The sequence below is a fragment of the Pseudorca crassidens genome, chromosome 11, assembly GCF_039906515.1.
Source record: "Pseudorca crassidens isolate mPseCra1 chromosome 11, mPseCra1.hap1, whole genome shotgun sequence".
NCBI lineage: Eukaryota > Metazoa > Chordata > Mammalia > Artiodactyla > Delphinidae > Pseudorca > Pseudorca crassidens.
The window spans coordinates 6,174,982-6,193,907 of NC_090306.1; the positions used below are offsets into that span (position 1 = coordinate 6,174,982).

Consider the following 18,926-nt stretch of genomic DNA (forward strand, 5'->3'; position numbering starts at 1 on the left):
TGGAAGGTGTGTGTTGCTGTTTGTTTGTTTACTGTTTCCTGCCACATGATGATATCAAGGCTGTGGTGATTCAGTTGGTTTGGCTAAGCCCAGGGACCTCTGACCTATAGGTCTGTAATCTTGGTGGGCAATACAGAGTTATGTGTGTTCACTGTAAGGGCAGACCAACAATAAATTCTTCCCACTCTTGAACTGCCTCTCTTCAATAGAGGCAGTTCTTCCTGTTGCCAGAGAGAAATTGGGGTAACTGGAGTGAGAGAGTAGGGATAGGGCATGTTCAGGATATCAGGGTCAGGGGTCCCAGAGGACTTAGCTTGTGTTGTAGCCACTGAGAGATGAAACACAGATCTTTGGTAATCTGATGGCTGCAAGTGCTAGGGGTTTTGAAGTTGGGTTGTATGAGGAAAGTAAATGAAACTGACTCCAGATCCTGCCCCTCGCAGTGGTATCTCGCCACACCCAGGAACTTCCCGCCATCTTGGATGATGCAACTTTGAGTGGGTCCGATAGAAGCGCACACCTAAATGCCCTCAAGATGAACTGCTATGCTCTGATATGCCTCTTGGAATCCTTTGAGACCATGGCCAGCCAGAAAAGCCTCATGGACCTGGCCCTTGGTGGGAAGGTAATTTGTTGTTCCTGGCTCACTTAATATGGGATCTGGGGAGATACGGGAATTGGTGGGAAAGATGGAATTCAGTGATTCTGAGAATCTTTTCCTTTCTGCCCTTGACCCATGTTTAAGGTTTATGAGGAGGTACTCAAAAGTATCACAATGTATCTTTTGCTGACAAGCAGCTCTCTTATATTTTGGAACTTGTAATACTTCCGTCTTACCTTCTACCTTGTCTCAATACTGGATAGTTTGGGCACTCAGACTAGCAGATCATGATCCTTTCAGCTTCCTTATTTTTTCTTAAGTATATCCTTTTTTAGGGTAGGAAAGCCCGGGCCAAGGCAACCTATGGCTTTGACTGGGAAGAAGAGAGGCAACCGATTCTTCAGCTTTTAACACAGCTGCTCCAGTTGGACATCCGTCACCTGTGGAGTCACTCAGTAATCGAAGAGGAGTTTGTCAGGTGGGTAGTTGATTGCTATAGGTGATATTGGCTGTGAGGAATGAGGGCTCTGTTGCTAGATATGCTCTCTCTCTCTCTCTCTCTCTCTATATATATATATTTATGTATGTATGTATGTATGAATGAACGACTGCGTTGGGTCTTTGTTGCTGTGCGCGGGCTTTCTTCAGTTGCGGCGAGCAGGGGCTACTCTTCGTTGCGGTGCATGGGCTTCTCATTGTGGTGGCTTCTCTTGCTGCGGAGCACGGGCTCTAGGCATATGGGCTTCAGTAGTTCTGGTGTGTGGGCTCTGTAGTTGTAGTGCGTGGGCTCTAGAGCGCAGGCTCAGTAGTTGTGGCGCACGGGCTTAGTTGCTCCGCAGCATGTGCGATCTTCCCGGACCAGGGATCGAACCCGTGTCCCCTTCATTGGCAGGTGGATTCTTAACCACTGCACCACTGGGGAAGCCCTAGATATGCTTTTTGTTTTGTTTTGTTGTTTTTCAATTTTTTAACTTTTTATTTTGAGATAATCTCAGATTTACAGAAAAGTTGCAAGAATAGTACAAAGAATCCTCTATACCCTTCAGACTCCTCAAATGTTAACATTTTACCACATTTGCTTTACTAGATATGCCTTTTAAATACTTCATTTCATCCCTCAGTTCTGTTTGTAATACACAGAAGTATTCCCATTACGTTGAATTGTTCAGAAGTAGATAATGAAGATTAGAAACTGCGTTGAATTTCTCATCTTTAATGCCATTTATTCATTCATGAAACAGTATTTACTGAGAATCTCCTAGGTGCATGGCTGGTGTCATTAAAGTCACTGAAAACCAGCGTTTCTGCCCTCTTAGAGTTTATATTTTAGATCAGAAGACAATTTTTTAAATAAGTAAAAATATATAGTACGTCTTATAGTTTATTACTGTGGAGAAAGATAGTGGAGGGAGTGGGAAGTTTGATGGGAAAGTGTTGTAATCTTTATCAGCTGTTCTAGCAAGACCTCTTTGAGATGGTGATATTTGAGCAAAGCCCTCGAGAAGGTAATGAGAGCCATGAGGATATTTGGAGGGAGAGCAAGGGCAAGGGCAGGAAACAGCAAGGACAAGGGAGGGAGTGTGTTGAGCACATATAAGTAATAGCGCTGAGGCCAGAGCTGGCAGCTGAGACAGGGTGAGGGGTAGGCTGTGAGGTCGGGGCAACAGGGAGCCAATTGCAGATCCTCATAGGCCGTCACGGTTTGGCATTTATCAGAGTGAGATGGGGCCCCTCGGGTTCCAAGCAGGGCAGTGAGGTGGTCTGGCTTGTCTTCAACAAGGTCATCCTGGCTGTTGTGTTGAAACAGACTCTGGAGGGAAAGGAGGAAAGCGGGAGACCAGTAAGGAGGCTGTGGCGGTCACTTGGGCAAGAGATGACAGTTGCTTAGGCCCGAGAGGGCGCTGGAGATGGGGAGAAGTGCATGCAGTCTGCACTTGTTCTTTTAAGGAGAGCCTACGGGGTGAGCTGACAGATGCGTGAGGTTTGAGGGAGGGTGTGGTCGAGGGTGACTCACCCAGGGTTTTCGCCTGAGCATTTGGAAGAATGTAGCTGCCAGTAACTGAAATAATGGGGAAGGCTGTGGGAGCGTGTTTGGGGGGACAGTAGAAGTTCTGCTTTGGACATAGAAAGCTGGAGGTGCCTATTAGACATCCAAATAGTGTCAGATTTGGTTGTGGAATGTACAAAGCTGGAGGAAGACAGGAGAGCGGTCTAAGCTAGAGCACACATTTGGGAATATAATGCATTTATATAAATGGTATTTGCAGCCATGCGGCTGAATGAGATCACTAAATCAGTAAGCACAGCTAGAAGAGGGCAGAAACCCAAGGACTGTGCCTTGGGGCCCTCCAGCATCAGGAGAGTGAGATGAGGAGAAAGAGCCAGCTGAAGAAACTGAGAAGGGAGGCTGGCCTCCTGGCACCAAATGAGGCATGTTTCAAGGAGAAAGAAGTGATCAGTTGTGTCAGATGCAGCTGAAAGGTCAACTAAGATGAGGACTGCGTTGGCCATTTAACAATGAGAAGTCAGTGGTGACTTTGTCCTGTCTTTTATCATATATTCAGCTTCTGTAGACATTATAACCGGTTGAAAGTTGGTAATCCAGAAGGAGGAAGTACCTATCTTCCTCCTTTGGGGGTCAGCAAAGCAAAGCAACTTGGTGTGGAAGGTGATAGAATAAAGAAAACTAGAAGACCCTGACTGGGGCAGCAGAGATGGAATGAATGAGGCAAGACCAATGTAGTTGAGTCCAGACCGCTGATGTCACCATCTCAACTGTTCCTTTCTCAGTTTGGTTACTGGCTGCTGCTACCGCCTCCTGGAGAACCCCACCATTAGTCACCAGAAGAACCGCTCCACCCGGGAAGCCATAACACACCTGCTTGGTGTCGCCTTGACACGTTATAACCATATGCTGAGTAAGTTAGCCCTCCGCTTTGCCCCACCCTTTTCATCTTGCCCATGGTTTCTCACGTGTAGCACTTCCACAGGTGCCACTGTGAAGATCATCCAGATGCTGCAGCACTTTGAACACCTGGCATCTGTACTGGTGGCGGCTGTGAGTCTGTGGGCAACTGATTATGGGATGAAGAGCATAGTAGGAGAGATTGTAAGGTGACCCTTCCTTCTCTAATTTCTAATTCTCATTTCCCTCAGGGAGAGTATAAAGATTGGAAATTGCTTCTCTGTGTAACATTAGATTCCTTCAGATATTAGATGCCAACTTTACCTTCCCTTACTGGGACCTGAGTAATTAAGTTATGCTGCTATGGCTGTGTTTATTCCCCTGTGTAGAGAGATTGGACAGAAGTGTCCCCAGGAGTTGAGTCGGGACCCTTCAGGGGCCAAGGGCTTTGCCGCCTTCCTGACAGAACTAGCGGAGCGTGTCCCGGCCACCCTGATGTCTAGTGTGTGCATTCTACTAGATCATCTGGATGGAGAGGTAGGCGGTCCCCTGGGGATCTCAGGGTTTTCTAGGGGTTTTAAGTGCATTGTTGAAAGGCTGTTTCTTAACAAGCAGGAAGCTTTCACTGAAGTCAAGTTGTCTAGGCTAATCACTGTGGCAGTTCCTTCCTATAGAGAAGCAGATGAAGTTTATTGAATTAAATAAAGAGCCACTTATTAATCCTATTTCAGTATGACACTGGTTTCACCCAGGTCTGGAAGGGGAGAGTCTAGTGAGAGTGACTCAGCTGTGATTCTGGTTCCCACCCATTCCTCAGGATGAAGCCCCTTCCTGCCCACCTGGTTCTCAGATCCACCCACATCATCTGTCTTATCCCTCAGTGTTAGCCTGACTGCTTCCCAAGCTGATGCTGGCACTCCTCGGTGAATGTCAGGAACAAAGGCAGTCTGCTTGTTCATCTAATGTACTATAACCTTTTATGCAAGATCCCATTCTCAGGCTCTTGGCCTGGCAAAAACCCCAAACACTGTTCCCCATGATTCTGTAACGGACATGGTTGGCACCAGGGCTGATTTCTGCTTCCTTGTAAGTAAGATGTGGGAAGGGAAGTGTGAGAGAAAGGCGGTGTTTATTAGTAAGGATCAAAGGCTTTGAGGCCTCAGATGAAAGGTAGTAATTAATGCTTTTCAAACATGTGTTGGTGGATGGATGTGATTTCATATTCAGCTGCCACCATGGTTACCTGGGTGAGCCTTGTGGGGAAAAACTGCTCTGGGCTCTTGTTTATTTTGTCCCTACATTCTCCTGACCAGACAAGGCCCTTCTGGGATTCAGCTTTTTCTAGTGACCTCAGGAGTCAATGAATACCTGCTGGGCAGTTGACCAGAGAAAGTCAGAGCTAAGAAAAGCAAGCTTAACCTTGCCTAAAGGCCTTACCCCTTCTTTATGCCTGGATGAGCACAAGAGTTTAGGAAAACGACAGTCAGTATGGGGGTGCAGAGGCTCATACCAGCCTCATATCCCTCTCAGAATTACATGATGCGCAATGCCGTGCTGGCGGCCATGGCGGAGATGGTGCTGCAGGTTCTGAATGGAGATCAGCTGGAGGCGGCAGCCCGAGACACCCGAGACCAGTTCTTGGACACCTTGCAGGCCCACGGCCACGACGTCAGCTCCTTTGTGCGGAGCCGTGTTTTGCAACTCTTTACCCGAATCGTCCAGCAGAAGGTGAGTGTCCTTTGACGTGATAAAGATACACGGTACCCCTCTATGTACAGGCCGAAGAAAAGGAATCCAGGGTCAAAAGAAGAGTAGCTATGTCAAAGAAGAGTCTAGAATTCAGGATTCTACTACCAGTAATAAAGGTCTTCCTCTATCAAGGACAAGGATTCTGGGCTCCATTTAAGGACTACAGTATGTCTTAACCACTACAGACAGTCCTCTTGAGCTATTCACATCCCGTAGAAAAGTTTCCTTAGAATGAGTGGCTAGCTCATGTAGAGTGTGCTTCACGATCATCTTGAGCAGAATGGAAGGTGTGGGGCGGGATCTGATCCTGTCTTTCTGTTCCACGTAGGCTCTGCCCCTGACACGTTTCCAGGCAGTGGTGGCCTTAGCAGTGGGGCGTCTGGCAGACAAGTCGGTGCTGGTTTGTAAAAATGCCATCCAGCTCCTTGCCAGTTTTCTCGCCAATAATCCCTTTTCCTGCAAGGTAAGTAGTCTGGGCCCACCCAAAAGAGAAGGAATTAAATGGAAATAGCAGTGAAATTCCATGACTCAGTGACCCTGATGTTCATTTTTACCTTGGTAGCTTAGTGATACTGACCTTGCTGGACCGCTGCAGAAGGAAACCCAGAAATTACAAGAGATGAGGGCCCAGAGGCGAGCTGCAGCTGCTTGTGAGTAGTTGCTGCGGGGGAGTTCTCACCCCAGACATCCTTCTCCTTGCAGCTGGAAACTCAGTGCAAGAGTCTAAGTGAGACTTTCTCATTCAGCCGCAGTGCTGGACCCAGGGGAGGAGTGGGAAGCCATGCTGCCAGAGTTGAAGGCTACCCTGCAGCAGCTGCTGAAGCTTCCCCAGGAAGGAGAGGGGATGCCCGAGGAGGTTGCCGAAACAGAGACAGCGGAAGAGGTGGAAGGACGCATCCGTCGATTGCTAGCCAAAGCTAGTTACAAGTATGTGAAAGAATGGGATATTCTCTCATGACCTGTCAGGTTTAGAGTTAACTTTTAAGACACAATATTTTTTTTTAATTGAAGTATAGTTGATTTACAGTGTTGTGCTAATTTCTGCTTTACAGCAAAGTGACTGTTAATATACATATGTACATTCTTTAACAATGTTTTTTTTAAATGAACTGCACTTAGGGTATGCTGCCATCAGATGGTGGTAGGTGTTTTCATTGCAGTAATAGTCTGAACACCAGATATATGCCAAAGGCAAAGTCTACAATTAAGCATGCTTTTCTGCTTTTACAAATGTTTAAAAAAACTACTAAAACAACTAGACATAAATCGTGTTATAATTAAATATGACCAAAGTCCTGCTTCATTTGAAGAAGACGACCTATAAGTATAATCCTATTTCTATAAAGTAAGTTACTTAAACTTTCTGGGTCTCAGTTTCATTATTTATTTAAAAATAGTTGATTAGGTCATAAGATCTCTAGTGGCTTTTTAATTCCAAAATGTGTGAGCTGATAAATAATAACAAACGTGCTCAATCGTACCTTAATTTTTAAATCAACCTGGTATGAATCCTGATCTTAGAGGAAAGATTTTTGTGACTAGAACTTGAGAGCACCTTGGCAACAAAAGCGTTAGAGCTGTCCACAGGTATTCTTAAACCGCAGCCACAAGTCATTAGTTTACTTCCTACCTAACTAGGCCGCTCAGAAAGGCTGAAGAGAGGGTGGCTAGTTGGCTAATCCCTACATCTCTCTGGTGTCTCGCTTTGCTGAAGCGTAAAACGCAGCCTGCCCTGCCTCCAAGCGCGCTAGTGATGAGTTAGGAAAGGGCTCCTTCTCATGTTAAAGATGCCCCTCCTCCCTCAGCGGTCCTCGCGGCCAGTGCTGGGCGGAGTTCTTAACAGCGGAGTTCTGGCTGCCAGTTACAAATTTAAACGTGTTAGAACGTAACTTTTTAACAGTTTAATAGCAGAGTTTGGGGGGATTTTTTTGTTTTTTTTTTAAGCAGGAAGCTACTTTTTCGTAATTAGACAATATATTCACATCATACAGTATTTAAAATTTGAACAAGGACGTGCCATGAAAAATCCCTTCCAAACCTGCTTTCCAGCCAGTTAGTTCCCTTCCCATAGCGAGCCTCCTTCTAGAGATAATATGTAGTCACACAGTCAGACATATCTACATTTTTTCCCCCTTTTTATACAAGTGACAGAGTTCTCTACCAGTAGGTCTAGGTTCTTGATGGAATCATGACACAGGCTCCCTGACACAAGGCTGCAGTGACACTCTTATGGGTGCCTGATTGGTGACAGGTGATGTTCTGTCAGGCAGGCCATCATTCTCACTCAAGAAGCCATAGGCCACTTCCAGGAATCTGAACCCTTCTGTCATATGGACCCAGAGGAGTCAGAGAAGACTGCGTTCTTGAATCTCTTAGGAACTATCTTCAAAGGTAAATTCCTTTTCCTTCTTCAGTCAGCAAACAAGACACTTCAACTGTATTTATAGACCATTTACTTTCTGTCAGACACTGGCCTGGCTGGCAGCCTGGTGCTGAAAGAGGCCAGAGGGGAGTTAGTGGTGCTTCTGCTCTGGAATGGAAGCAGCCTACGGGCCTAAGATTTAGTCACGGGGTATAAAAGGTTATTTCCAAACTGTAGAGGACTTGAGGAATCTTTTTTGAGAAATGAACCAACATATTTTAGAATAAATTCTAAATTTATACTTTCCTAGTGGGAATTCCCCGGTGGTCCAGTGGTTAGGACTCTGCATTTCCATTGCAGGGGTCACAGGTTCGATCCTTGGTCAGGGAACTAAGATCCCGCAAGTAGCGCAGCACGGCAAAAAAAAAAAAAAAAAAAAGCTTTCCTATTGTAGAAACAAATATTCAGCGATGTTTAGAACTGTTGGGTTTCCCCGTATACCCTTGAACGAAAACCATCCTGTAATTCTTTAACTCTAGGCCCAGCAGCTCCCACACAGGAGAAGAATCCCCAGGGGGCTGCGGGGAACTTGGGCCCAGGAGAGACTGGCTGCAAAGACAAGCCCAGTGTGTCAGAGCCTGAGAAATGCAGGGAAAACGATGAGCTGGTGAAGCAGGAGATGCTGGTGCAGTATCTGCAGGATGCCTACAGCTTCTCTCTGAAGATCACAGAGGCCATTGGCATCATAAGCAAGATGATGTATGAACACACAACTACAGGTACGCCGGCATCCCCTCTGCAAGGACTGGGTCTTGGAGTTGGAAGAACCAGTCTTGTCCGTACTTTATTGATGTCTGTCCGCTCTTTGAAAGGCCCGGATTCTTTCTTCAATTTGCTTTGTGTAGCCCTGCGGAGTGTGCATATAGTATTTCACAGGGCATTTAGGGGAGTTGGCATCCTCAGGGAAAAAGGAGGAAGGCCTCCGCTCGCATGTTGCTACATTAAGAAAGGTTCCGCCTTTAAGTATTGGGGGAGTTTTGCCAAGCAGATAGGTGACGTTTGTGTCTGTCCTCTCAGTGGTACAGGAGGTGATTGAATTCTTTGTGATGGTATTCCAATTTGGGGTACCCCAGGCCCTGTTCGGGGTGCGCCGCATGCTGCCTCTCATCTGGTCGAAGGAGCCTGGTGTCCGGGAAGCTGTGCTGAACGCCTACCGCCAACTTTACCTCAAACCTAAGGGGGACTCTGCCAGGTAGATGGGCTGTGTTTCGCCTCCTGAAGGAGTTGGGGGGAGTGGGCACCCTTCTTCTAGAGGCGTTCTAGCTCCAGAGGCACTAGGTCTGTAATGGGCTCGGGGTGGGGCTGAACTTACAGTGAAACCCATCCTAAGCAGTTATTTGGTTTGTTTTTCTTTTTATTGAAGTATAGTTGATGTGTACAATATTAAACGTTAGAAGTGTGCAATATAGTAATTCACTATTTTTAAAGGTTATACTCCATTTATAGTTATAAAATATTGCCCATGTACAGTATATCCTTGTAGCTTACTTTATACATAATAGTTTGTACCTCTTAATCTCCTGCCCCTGTATTGTCCCTCCCCCTTCCCTCTCCCCGCTAGTTTGTTCTCTATATCTGTGAGTCTAAAGCAGTTATTTATTATTTGACACTGTGGTGGGATTGCCTAATAACCTGTTTGCCAGGTTCAGCTTCTTGGTCTTTTAATGACCCCTGATCTCTGCTGTTCCCACAGAGCCAAGGCCCAGACTTTGATTCACAATCTCTCTTTGCTGCTAGTGGATGCCTCAGTTGGGACCATTCAGTGTCTTGAGGAAATTGTAAGTCTCCTCACTTTGACTTACTCATTCAGCAAGTATTAGTGAGTGATTACTATGTGTTCAGCAACTTACGCAGCCCTGCAAAGAAGTATAAGATTATTCGCTTTCAAGTCTAGTTGGCAACCCAAAACACAACACATTTCTAGAGCAATGCAGCAGATTGCTAAGTGGCCCAGGCAATGATTATAGTAGCGATAGTAATATAATAATAGTAACACATTATGCCAGGTACTGTATTTAGCACTTTGCTCATATTAATTTGCTAATCCTCACAACAGCCCTAGGAGGTTATGCTATTATCAGCATTTTACAATGAGAAATCTGAGGCACAGAGATCTTAAAGAAGTTGGCTAATTTCAGCTACTTAGGAGCAAAGGTTGAGATTCAAACTCGGGCATAAGAGTTCCAGAAAACATACTCTTACCTGGTATATTATATTGACGAGTAGAGTGGGAAAGGGAGCAGTGTGAGGTGGAATACTCGAGGGAAAAGCTTCCTGAAGGTGGCAGGACTTAATTTGGGCCTTGATGAGTAGGATTTAGAGAATTAAAGAAAGGAAGGAGTTAAAGAGAAATGAAAAAGAAATGAAAACATTTCAGACAGAAAGCCACGAAAGAGCACTGCCTATGTTGTAGAATGAAGACGATTGTGTTCTGGCTCAAAACTGTCATCTGGAAAAGATAGGAAGCTGGAAATGTGGGTTGGAACTAAATCGGGAAGATCCCGGGATGCCTTTCAAGAGTCTAGGACCTGAACCTTGTCAGCCAGGGACTCCAGCATTTTAGTGAGGCAGAGCTGCTTTGAAGGGTTTGGATTATGGGACAGAAGGCAGAGGTGGTGCTGCGTACCAGCGTCCACTGGGAGGAGCGTCACCGCGGGAAAGAAGAGCCTGCTGGTGGCACTTGGCCCGAGATCTTGTAGAGTGGCTGCTGGCCAGGAGCCCATGCAGCGGGCAAAGGAGAGCTATCTCTGCATGGTGAGCAGAGCTGTGGCATGGTGAAACAGACGTCTGGGGAGGTCACAGCATACAGGTTGGTTGGAGCAGAGGCTAGGGACAGGGATGTCCCTGGAGGCTGCTGTAGATGTGCAGTGACAGGGGTCTAGACTTTGGGGGTGGGAGGAAAATCTGGAGAATTGCACTTAAATGGAAGATAAATTTTAAGAGGAAGAATAGGTCGGACTAAGTGACTGATACATAAAATATTAGGTGACTATGAAGTTTGAAGCATATGTGACTGTTGGTGTTGGTGCCGTTGGCAAAATGAAAAGGCAAGAAAGGACGATGGCGTCCATTTCAGACATGCTGAGCTAGCGGTTACAGCAAGAAACCTACTAGAAATCCCCAGAATGTAGTCCAGACTGTAGATCCACAGGAACTCGAGGTCAGTTTCAGTGTGTCATCTTCATGAACGTAGATTTGAAGGCATGAAAGCAGAAAAGTAACAGAGATGGAAGTACCTCTCCAGCCCCCACTTTACATTTCGAGCCTCCTCCTTCCTCTCCCACTCCTCAACATTGCCTTTACTTACTTAGGTTCTCGATATTCTCTTCAGAGGAGGTGGACCAAGCATCAGGGGAATTGTTATTTTTTGGCCTGAGCCCTTTTTCTTTTCTCTTCAGCTCTGTGAGTTTGTGCAGAAGGATGAATTGAAACCAGCAGTGACCCAAGTGCTGTGGGAGCGGGCAACGAAGAAGGTGCCCTGCTCTGCTCTGGAGCGCTGTTCTTCTGTCATGCTTCTCGGGATGATGGCACGGTGAGGCTCAGATCCAGACAGGCGGTAGGACGAGAGAGGAAGGGAAGGTTCTCTTAAGACTGCTTCAGTGGGGCTTCCCTGGTGGTGCAGTGGTTGAGAATCTGCCTGCTAATGCAGGGGACATGGGTTTGAGCCCTGGTCTGCGAGGATCCCACATGCCGCGGAGCGGCCGGGCCCGTGAGCCATGGCTGCTGAGCCTGTGCGTCCGGAGCCTGTGCTCTGCAACAAGAGAGGCCACGATAGTGAGAGGCCCGCGCACTGCGATGAAGAGTGACCCCCGCTTGCCACAACTAGAGAAAGCCCTCGCACAGAAACGAAGACCCAACACAGCAAAAATAAATTAATTAATTAATAAACTCCTACCCCCAACATCTTCTTTTAAAAAAAAAAAAAAAAAAAAGACTGCTTCAGTAATAGCAGTCAGGCCCAGCTGAGCTCTGTGCACGCATCAGCCACCTAAATGGAGAATAACAGTGACCGTACCAGTCTACCCCCAGGCAGCAGAAACAGTGGGGTCAACAGAGCAAGAGGGATGCCAAGGGGCCAGCCCTATGCCAGAGCCTCTCTGTAGCGCTCCAAGGCTCTCGAAGCCCTAAGTTGGGTGCTAGTTCCTACCCCCTTGGTGTTGTCCCCCACGCAGAGGGGTCCGTGAGTGGCTTTAACTCTATGGCTTCCTTCTCCTAGAGGAAAACCAGAAATTGTAGGAAGCAACTTAGACACACTGGTGAGCATAGGGCTGGATGAGAAGCTTCCACAGGACTACAGGTTGGCCCAACAGGTGTGCCGTGCCATTGCCAACATCTCTGACAGGAGGAAGGTACGTGGGGTGGGTACGTCCAAACTAAGGAGAGTGGGCATTCTCCTGTCCACCGTCAACACACACCCGCGTTGTCTTCCCTGCTTTCGACAGCCTTCTCTGGGCAAACGTCACCCTCCCTTCCGGCTGCCCCAGGAACACTGCTTGTTTGAGCGACTGCAGGAGACGGTCACGAAAGGTGAGCTACCATGAAGGGCCTCGGGCAGAATTGGGCCTTTGTCTGCAGTGGCAACTTCTCCCTTCTGCTGCGCAGGCGTTGTCTGCCCAGACCCACTCTGGATCCCATTCAAGGAGGCGGCAGTGACCCTCATTTACCAGCTGGCAGAGGGCCCCGAGGTGATCTGTGCCCGGATGCTGCAGGGCTGTGCAAAGCAGGCCCTGGAGAAGCTGGGAGAGAAAAGCACCCCCCAGGAGGCCACGAGTAAGTAGGCAAGAGGGTCGGTGGGCCCGCGGGCAGCAGCCAGCTTCTGCTGCCGTCCCTGCCGGCCGGGAGCCACTGATACTACCACTTCCTACAACCACTCCCGATCCCCTCAACCCCCGCTGTCCCTTTCTGTCACTCAGGCCGGGCCCGTCACTGCTACCACACCCTCCACCCCCAGCTCTTGCCTCTTCACTGGGGTGTAGAGCGCGTGAGCAAGGGGGCCATCAGTATGGCGGGGGCCTGTGAGACTTGATTGTCTTTTTCTCCGTGCTTTCCCGCTCCCCCTCCTGCAGAGGACACGCCTGTGCTCCCCACTTTCCTGTTGATGAACCTGCTGTCCCTGGCCGGGGATGTGGCTCTGCAGCAGCTGGTGCATCTGGAGCAGGCAGTGAGTGGAGAGCTCTGTCGGCGCCGAGTTCTTCGGGAAGAACAGGAGCATAAGACGAAAGAGCCAAAGGAGAAGGTGAGTGGCACGCCTGCGCATTTGGGTTCGGGTCCCAGGCGTTTCCCAGATTTGCTTCCGGCCCTCGGGTCCTTCACATTTCCTTCTGGGGATCTCCGCTTCTCTCCTGTTAAATGAGCTGATGGAGACTGCCTCCTTGCTGCAACTACTCTGGAAATGATTAGTGAGAACAAAGATGGATCACCCAGGAAGGAAAGTTTTAGGTAAATACAGAGCATCGAGATAAGGACCTTGGCACAAGACACAGGCTGTGCCCTAGGCAGTGTTTGTTAGTTAGCACACTCCCAGGGCCTTTCCGGCAGCCTTGGTGACTGGGCGTAGCACCTGATGGGACCTTGTGTTCTCTCCACTAGAGGCAGTGATGTCTGGCAGACAGATGATTGACAGAGCCCTGCAGCAGTGAGATAAAGTCTGCCCTTCTCTGTGACCTTGAACCATTGTCTGGCAGGCTCCGTCTGTTTACTGTGTCTAGGAAGTTATGTGCTTCTGAGGAGGAATTCAGAAGAGGTGTGGGGTGCTTCGGCAACTTGAACACAAACGGACCTAGTTCTCTTCCGGTTTAATTCAAGAGTCCTTCTTTGGATACACGTGACACGCCTGTGACTGGTTTTGCAGAATTTGCCTTTCCCCAGATCCATTTGTGCGAAATGAAGGGTAGGCTGGAATCAAAACGGTCTGCTCACCCATGACCTGGCTGCTCTCCCATCAGAATCCAAGCTCTGAGGCCACCATGGAGGAGGAGATGGGGCTGGTTGGGGCTACAGCTGATGACACCGAGGCAGAACTCATCCGCGGCATCTGTGAGCTGGAGCTGCTAGATGGTGAGAAGAATTGCTGAGTGGCCCTCTCCCTGGCTAGGTAGGCTGTCCCAAACCTAGAGTTGTTCCTTCACCAGGCAAACAGACACTGGCTGCCTTTGTTCCACTTCTGCTTAAAGTCTGCAACAACCCTGGTCTCTATAGCAACCCAGAGCTCTCTGCAGCTGCTTCACTTGCCCTCGGCAAGTTCTGCATGATCAGGTAGGCCCTGGGGTGGGCATTACCTTCTCCAGGAGGATGGGGGATGGTATGGTTTCCCTGATGATCCTCTCTTTGCCCCTAGTGCCACTTTCTGTGACTCCCAGCTTCGTCTTCTGTTCACCATGCTAGAAAAGTCTTCGCTCCCCATCGTTCGATCTAACCTCATGATTGCTACTGGGGATCTGGCCATCCGCTTCCCCAACCTGGTGGACCCCTGGACACCTCATCTGTATGCTCGGTGAGGGACACCTCACAGCACCTTCGCCGTCCCTGCCAGCCCTGGAGGCTGTGGTGAAGTCAGTGTGAGAATCCCCAAAACTGTGCCCTGGTCTTTAATGTTCCCTTGAACATCTGTGCAGGCCCTGGCTGAGTGTGGCCCCAAAGGGATTGATGTTTCTTCTCTAAAGCCTTGGTTACAGCCTTGGCCTCTTTCCCCAAACCCAGCTTTCAACTCTAAACATCCCCTAACTGCTTCTAGAATGGCACTAGGAAGAGGCCATAGAGTCCTACTGAGGGCCTGTCTGCCAGCGTCAGCTTTAGCCCATGGTCTTGGTCCTAATGACTCGGATTTCATTCTTAGTCTCCGGGACCCCGCTCAGCAAGTGCGGAAAACAGCCGGGCTGGTGATGACCCACCTGATCCTGAAGGACATGGTGAAGGTGAAGGGGCAGGTGAGCGAGATGGCCGTGCTGCTCATCGACCCTGCCCCTCAGATCGCTGCCCTGGCCAAGAACTTCTTCAACGAGCTCTCCCACAAGGTGAGAGGTGGGGGGCAGCTTAGAGCTTGCTGCCGGGGGAACATGCAGGTCACCTCGTCTCTTTGATATGACTCTCTCTCTCTCACAGGGCAATGCGATCTATAACCTCCTTCCAGATATCATCAGCCGCCTGTCAGCCCCTGAGGGAGGAGTGGAGGAGGAGCCTTTCCACACCATCATGAAGTACAGTTCCCTGGGCCTTGGGGCACGTTTTCCATTGTAGAGCAGCCTTAGGAATCAGACAAACCTGTATGTGATTTCTGGCTCTGCTACTCTTTAGCCTGTGGACTTCAGCAATAACCACCTCTCTGTGCCTGTTCCTCCTGTGTAAAATGAGGCCAGAAATACTTCCCCTTTATTAGTTCTTGAAAAGATTCAATAAGGCAAAAGTCCTGACACTGGACAGCAGCTGCTTTTGTTATAAATTGCGTCACAGTGAAATTCCTCAGGAGGGTGGGGTGGGCCCTTCCCTGAGGCGTGAGAGAGGGCAGGAGGTACAGGCCTGGGCATGGGTTGCGGCAGAGAAGAGCCTGCTACGGAGTCAGGAGGATGACAGAAGGCTGGTGCTGGGGAGGGTACGGGGTTGGTGTTGGCAGTGGGTGGGTTCGGAGCTGCCCCCAGAGACGGCACATCCGCATCTCCCCTCCTGCAGGCAGCTCCTTTGCTACATCACCAAGGACAAGCAGACCGAGAGCCTGGTGGAGAAGCTGTGTCAGCGGTTCCGCACGGCCCAGTACGCTGCCTGCCTTGAGGGCTCTTTGTGGCGAGAGGGAAAGAGCCCTCCCACCCAGGGGCCTCCCCGGGGCTGTGGGAGGCTGATGAGGAAGGAGGCCTTTCCCTCCTGGGTCCCACTGCTCCTCACAGAGCCATCCCGCCCGCAGGACCGAGCGCCAGTACCGGGACCTGGCCTACTGCGTGTCACAGCTGCCCCTCACAGAGCGGGGTCTCCGCAAGATGCTGGAAAACTTTGACTGCTTTGGAGATAAACTGTCAGACGAGTCCATCTTCAGCGCCTTTTTGTCCGCTGTGGGCAAGTTGCGGCGTGGAGCCAAGCCCGAGGGCAAGGTGAGCGGTGCCCGCCCGCATTCCAGCCGCAGTTCATTCCGCTGTTCTGAGGCTCTGGATTTCTGACTTAGCCCCAGCTGATTGCAACCAAGTAACCAGAGTGACCTGAGACCAGATCTTTCTGTCTCCAATTCCTGATTCTTTGTTTCTCTTTTTTCTTTTCTTTAGTAGACTTTACTGAGGGCAGTTTCAGGTTCAAAGCAAAATTGAGTAAAATATAGAGTTCCCCCATGTGCCCCCTGCCCCCAGGCAGGCACAGCCTCACAGCCTCCCCGGTTACCAGCATCCCCGCCAGAGGCTAGAGCAGGACATCCATGAACCTGCCTGGACACATCACCATCGCCCAGAGAGCGTGGTTTCCGGGAGGGTTCACTCTCGGTGATGTGCGCGCTGAGGGTTTAGAATGTATTGTGACCTGTGCCCACTGCTGTGCGACATTCAGAGTAGATTCCCTGCTCTGAGCATCCTCTGCTCCCCTGTTCACCCCACCTCCCCGAAGCCCTGGCAGCCACTGGTCTGTTTACTGTTGCCACAGCTTCGCCTTTCGCAGGGTGTCATATCATCGCACCCACACGGTATATGCTTTTCTCAGTTGTGTTCTTTCATCCAGTGATATGCGTTTAAGCTTCCTCCATGTCTTTTCACGGACTTGTGTTTTTTTTTTTTTTTTTTTTTTTTGGCTGCGTTGGGTCTTCGTTGCTGTGCGTGGGCTTTCTCTAGTTGCGGCGAGCGGGGGCTGCTCTTCGTTGCAGTGCGTGGGCTTCTCATTGCGGTGGCTTCTCTTGTTGCGGAGCCTGGGCTCTAGGTGTGCGGGCTTCAGTAGTTGTGGCACACGGGCTCAGTAGTTGTGGCTCACAGGCTCTAGAGTGCAGACTCAGTAGTTGTGGCACATGGACTTAGTTGTTCCGTGGCATGTGGGATCTTCCCGGACCAGGGCTTGAACCCTGTCCCCTGCATTGGCAGGCAGATTCTTTTTTTTTTTTTTTTTTTTTTTTTTTGCGGTACGCGGGCCTCTCACTGTTGTGGCCTCTCCCGTTGCGGACGCACAGGCTCAGCGGCCATGGCTCACGGGCCCAGCCATTCCACGGCATGTGGGATCTTCCCGGACCAGGGCATGAAGCCGTGTCCCCTGCATCGGCAGGCGGACTCTCAACCACTGCGCCACCAGGGAAGCCCCCAGGCAGATTCTTAACCACTGCACCACCAGGGAAGCCCCAACTTGTTTCTTTTTAATCATAGAAATAACTATATTTCCAGGCCTGCTTTTCACCTCTTTTTGCCTCCAGGCTGTAATAGATGAATTCGAGCAGAAGCTTCGGGCCTGTCACACCAGAGGTTTGGATGCAATAGAGGAACTTGAGATTGGCCAAGCGGGTAGCCAGAGAGCCCCATCAGCCAGGAAACAGCCTGCTGGTACGTGAGGCAGCCCCTCGCGGGACAGACCAGGCGGGGCCCTCCTCTCAGATAGAGGTTCCTTTTGTCTTTCCTTTTTGGACTCATGCCTCTGCCTTTTCTAGTCTCTAGACACCGGCGTCTGGCTTCTGCAGCGTCACACAGTGACTTTGTCACACCTGAGCCCCGCCGTACTACCCGATGGCATCCAGACACCCAGCGGCAAGTTTCAAGAAAGAAACTCAGAATCGTCTTCTCAAGTGATGAGTCCAGCGAGGAAGGTACGGTGCTTCCTTCCACACCGAGCCCAGAAGAAGCATAGCTCGGGGGGGGCGGGGGGGGAGGCTGGCTTTGATGGGGTCCTGCTGCATAGGCCCCCTGCCCCCAAGGTCCTCTTCCTCCCTGTGCAGTGTGGCCTGGGACTGTCCCATTTGTTCTCTGAGACCTATGTTTCACCATCTTTGTGACTCAGCTTTTTCTTATTCCCCCAATTCTTTGAATAGAACCGTTAGCAGAGATGACAGAAGATGAGACACCCAAGAAAACCACCCCCATCCGCCGCCGAGCATCTGCTCACAGGCACAGGTCCTAGGGGCAGCCTTGCCTGTTCCCAACCCTGCTGTGCTGGTGTCTTGTGGAGTGGCCTTGAATTCCGTTCCCCTTGTAAAATACTTGTTTGCCTGTCTCCTTGTTTTTTTAATGCATAAATGGTCTTTGTAACAGACGGCTTTGCTCTTAAACTAGCCTAACTGAACTGAGTTGAGCTGCTTTCCTTGGAATATACATTTGCCAGTTTCCTAGTTTTCCAATGAATAAACGTTTTTATATACTTTTAGAGGTTTTTCCTAAGCTCATCTTTGTTTCACCTTTCTCCTTAGCCCAGAGGCAGGCAGCAGATAGAGGGTTATTGATCCAGAAGATGATGAGCCCAGGAGTCTGGGGCCCGTCCAGCATCTGCTGAGTTTCACGCCCCCTCAGTGCCTCATCTTTCCCTCTCGACCTCCCCACCCTGCACGCGTGGCAGGATTGCTCCGCTGTGCAGAATTAGGCAGCGTCTAGACTCCAGATCCACACTTCTCAATCTGGGGGCAATTTTGCCCTGCAGGGGACAGTTGGCAACATCTAGAGACTATTTTTGTGGTCACAGCCCAGCAGGGAGGGGGCTGAGGCCAGGGATGTCGCTAAATATCCTACAATGCACAGGACAGATCCCACCACAGAAAATGCTCCGGCCCAAAATGTCAGTGAAGCGGAAGTTGAGAAACCCTCCTCTCCAGCAAGGGCTGGCTTCTGTCCTGCCCTCACCCCGACTCGTGCCCCCGACCCCATCTCTAAAGACAGGTGACTGGCCTGGCCAGGCTGATGGGAGATCAGGTCATGATTCCCCGTCAGCTCTAGACAGTGTCTCTGGGGACTGTCTCCCAGGGATTCCTCACCACGTTACAGGGTCTGCAGCAAGTCAGCCCCTCAGATGCAGGCCCCGTCCACCCCCTCCTACTCCCCAGTTCCTCTCTGCTGAATCACCTGAACTGGAGGCAGTGAGGCTGCTGTCATGGCTACAGTGGTGTCTTTGCTGTCATGACAACAGCACACTGCATCAGTCAGTCGTGCTCTCGGAGCACTGAGCTCCCTTTTCAGCAAAGGACAGTAATGAGAAATGACAAGCACGCGGCAAAGGGGGACGTGCTTTGGGTAGCACAGGAGGGTGGAGGGGCTCCTAAGGCCCTTGTCAGGGAAGGCGCTGCCGTCCTGGTGGAGCCTGAGGAGGTGGCGTCTCCC

The 18,926-nt window shown here is 49.9% G+C and overlaps 1 protein-coding gene and 1 non-coding gene across 6 annotated transcripts in view; both read left to right on the forward strand.

Annotated features, from left to right (window-relative positions):
* Positions 1-17,982, forward strand: part of NCAPD2 (non-SMC condensin I complex subunit D2) — a 28,651-nt gene extending 10,669 nt beyond the window's left edge. For 3 of the 5 annotated variants that reach the window (XM_067695515.1, XM_067695516.1, XM_067695518.1), the window contains exons 5-32: positions 444-625; positions 937-1,079; positions 3,392-3,519; positions 3,592-3,715; positions 3,896-4,043; positions 5,037-5,234; positions 5,584-5,718; positions 5,818-5,905; positions 6,002-6,182; positions 7,522-7,646; positions 8,157-8,396; positions 8,695-8,869; positions 9,371-9,455; positions 11,076-11,209; positions 11,894-12,026; positions 12,120-12,204; positions 12,280-12,447; positions 12,744-12,913; positions 13,623-13,734; positions 13,809-13,932; positions 14,015-14,170; positions 14,513-14,690; positions 14,779-14,873; positions 15,343-15,423; positions 15,572-15,755; positions 17,042-17,168; positions 17,273-17,428; positions 17,651-17,982. In XM_067695515.1, coding sequence (XP_067551616.1) covers positions 444-625; positions 937-1,079; positions 3,392-3,519; positions 3,592-3,715; positions 3,896-4,043; positions 5,037-5,234; positions 5,584-5,718; positions 5,818-5,905; positions 6,002-6,182; positions 7,522-7,646; positions 8,157-8,396; positions 8,695-8,869; positions 9,371-9,455; positions 11,076-11,209; positions 11,894-12,026; positions 12,120-12,204; positions 12,280-12,447; positions 12,744-12,913; positions 13,623-13,734; positions 13,809-13,932; positions 14,015-14,170; positions 14,513-14,690; positions 14,779-14,873; positions 15,343-15,423; positions 15,572-15,755; positions 17,042-17,168; positions 17,273-17,428; positions 17,651-17,739 — 3,944 coding nt within the window. In that variant the 3' untranslated portion in view covers positions 17,740-17,982. The remainder of the gene's footprint in view (positions 1-443; positions 626-936; positions 1,080-3,391; positions 3,520-3,591; positions 3,716-3,895; positions 4,044-5,036; positions 5,235-5,583; positions 5,719-5,817; positions 5,906-6,001; positions 6,183-7,521; positions 7,647-8,156; positions 8,397-8,694; positions 8,870-9,370; positions 9,456-11,075; positions 11,210-11,893; positions 12,027-12,119; positions 12,205-12,279; positions 12,448-12,743; positions 12,914-13,622; positions 13,735-13,808; positions 13,933-14,014; positions 14,171-14,512; positions 14,691-14,778; positions 14,874-15,342; positions 15,424-15,571; positions 15,756-17,041; positions 17,169-17,272; positions 17,429-17,650) is intronic. The other 2 variants (XM_067695517.1, XM_067695519.1) reach the window with 2 other exon arrangements.
* On the forward strand, positions 41-367 carry LOC137203080 (small nucleolar RNA U85). The gene has a single exon (XR_010932906.1). It is a non-coding gene; the product is annotated as a small nucleolar RNA U85 (small nucleolar RNA).
* Positions 17,983-18,926: the final 944 nt, after the last annotated feature.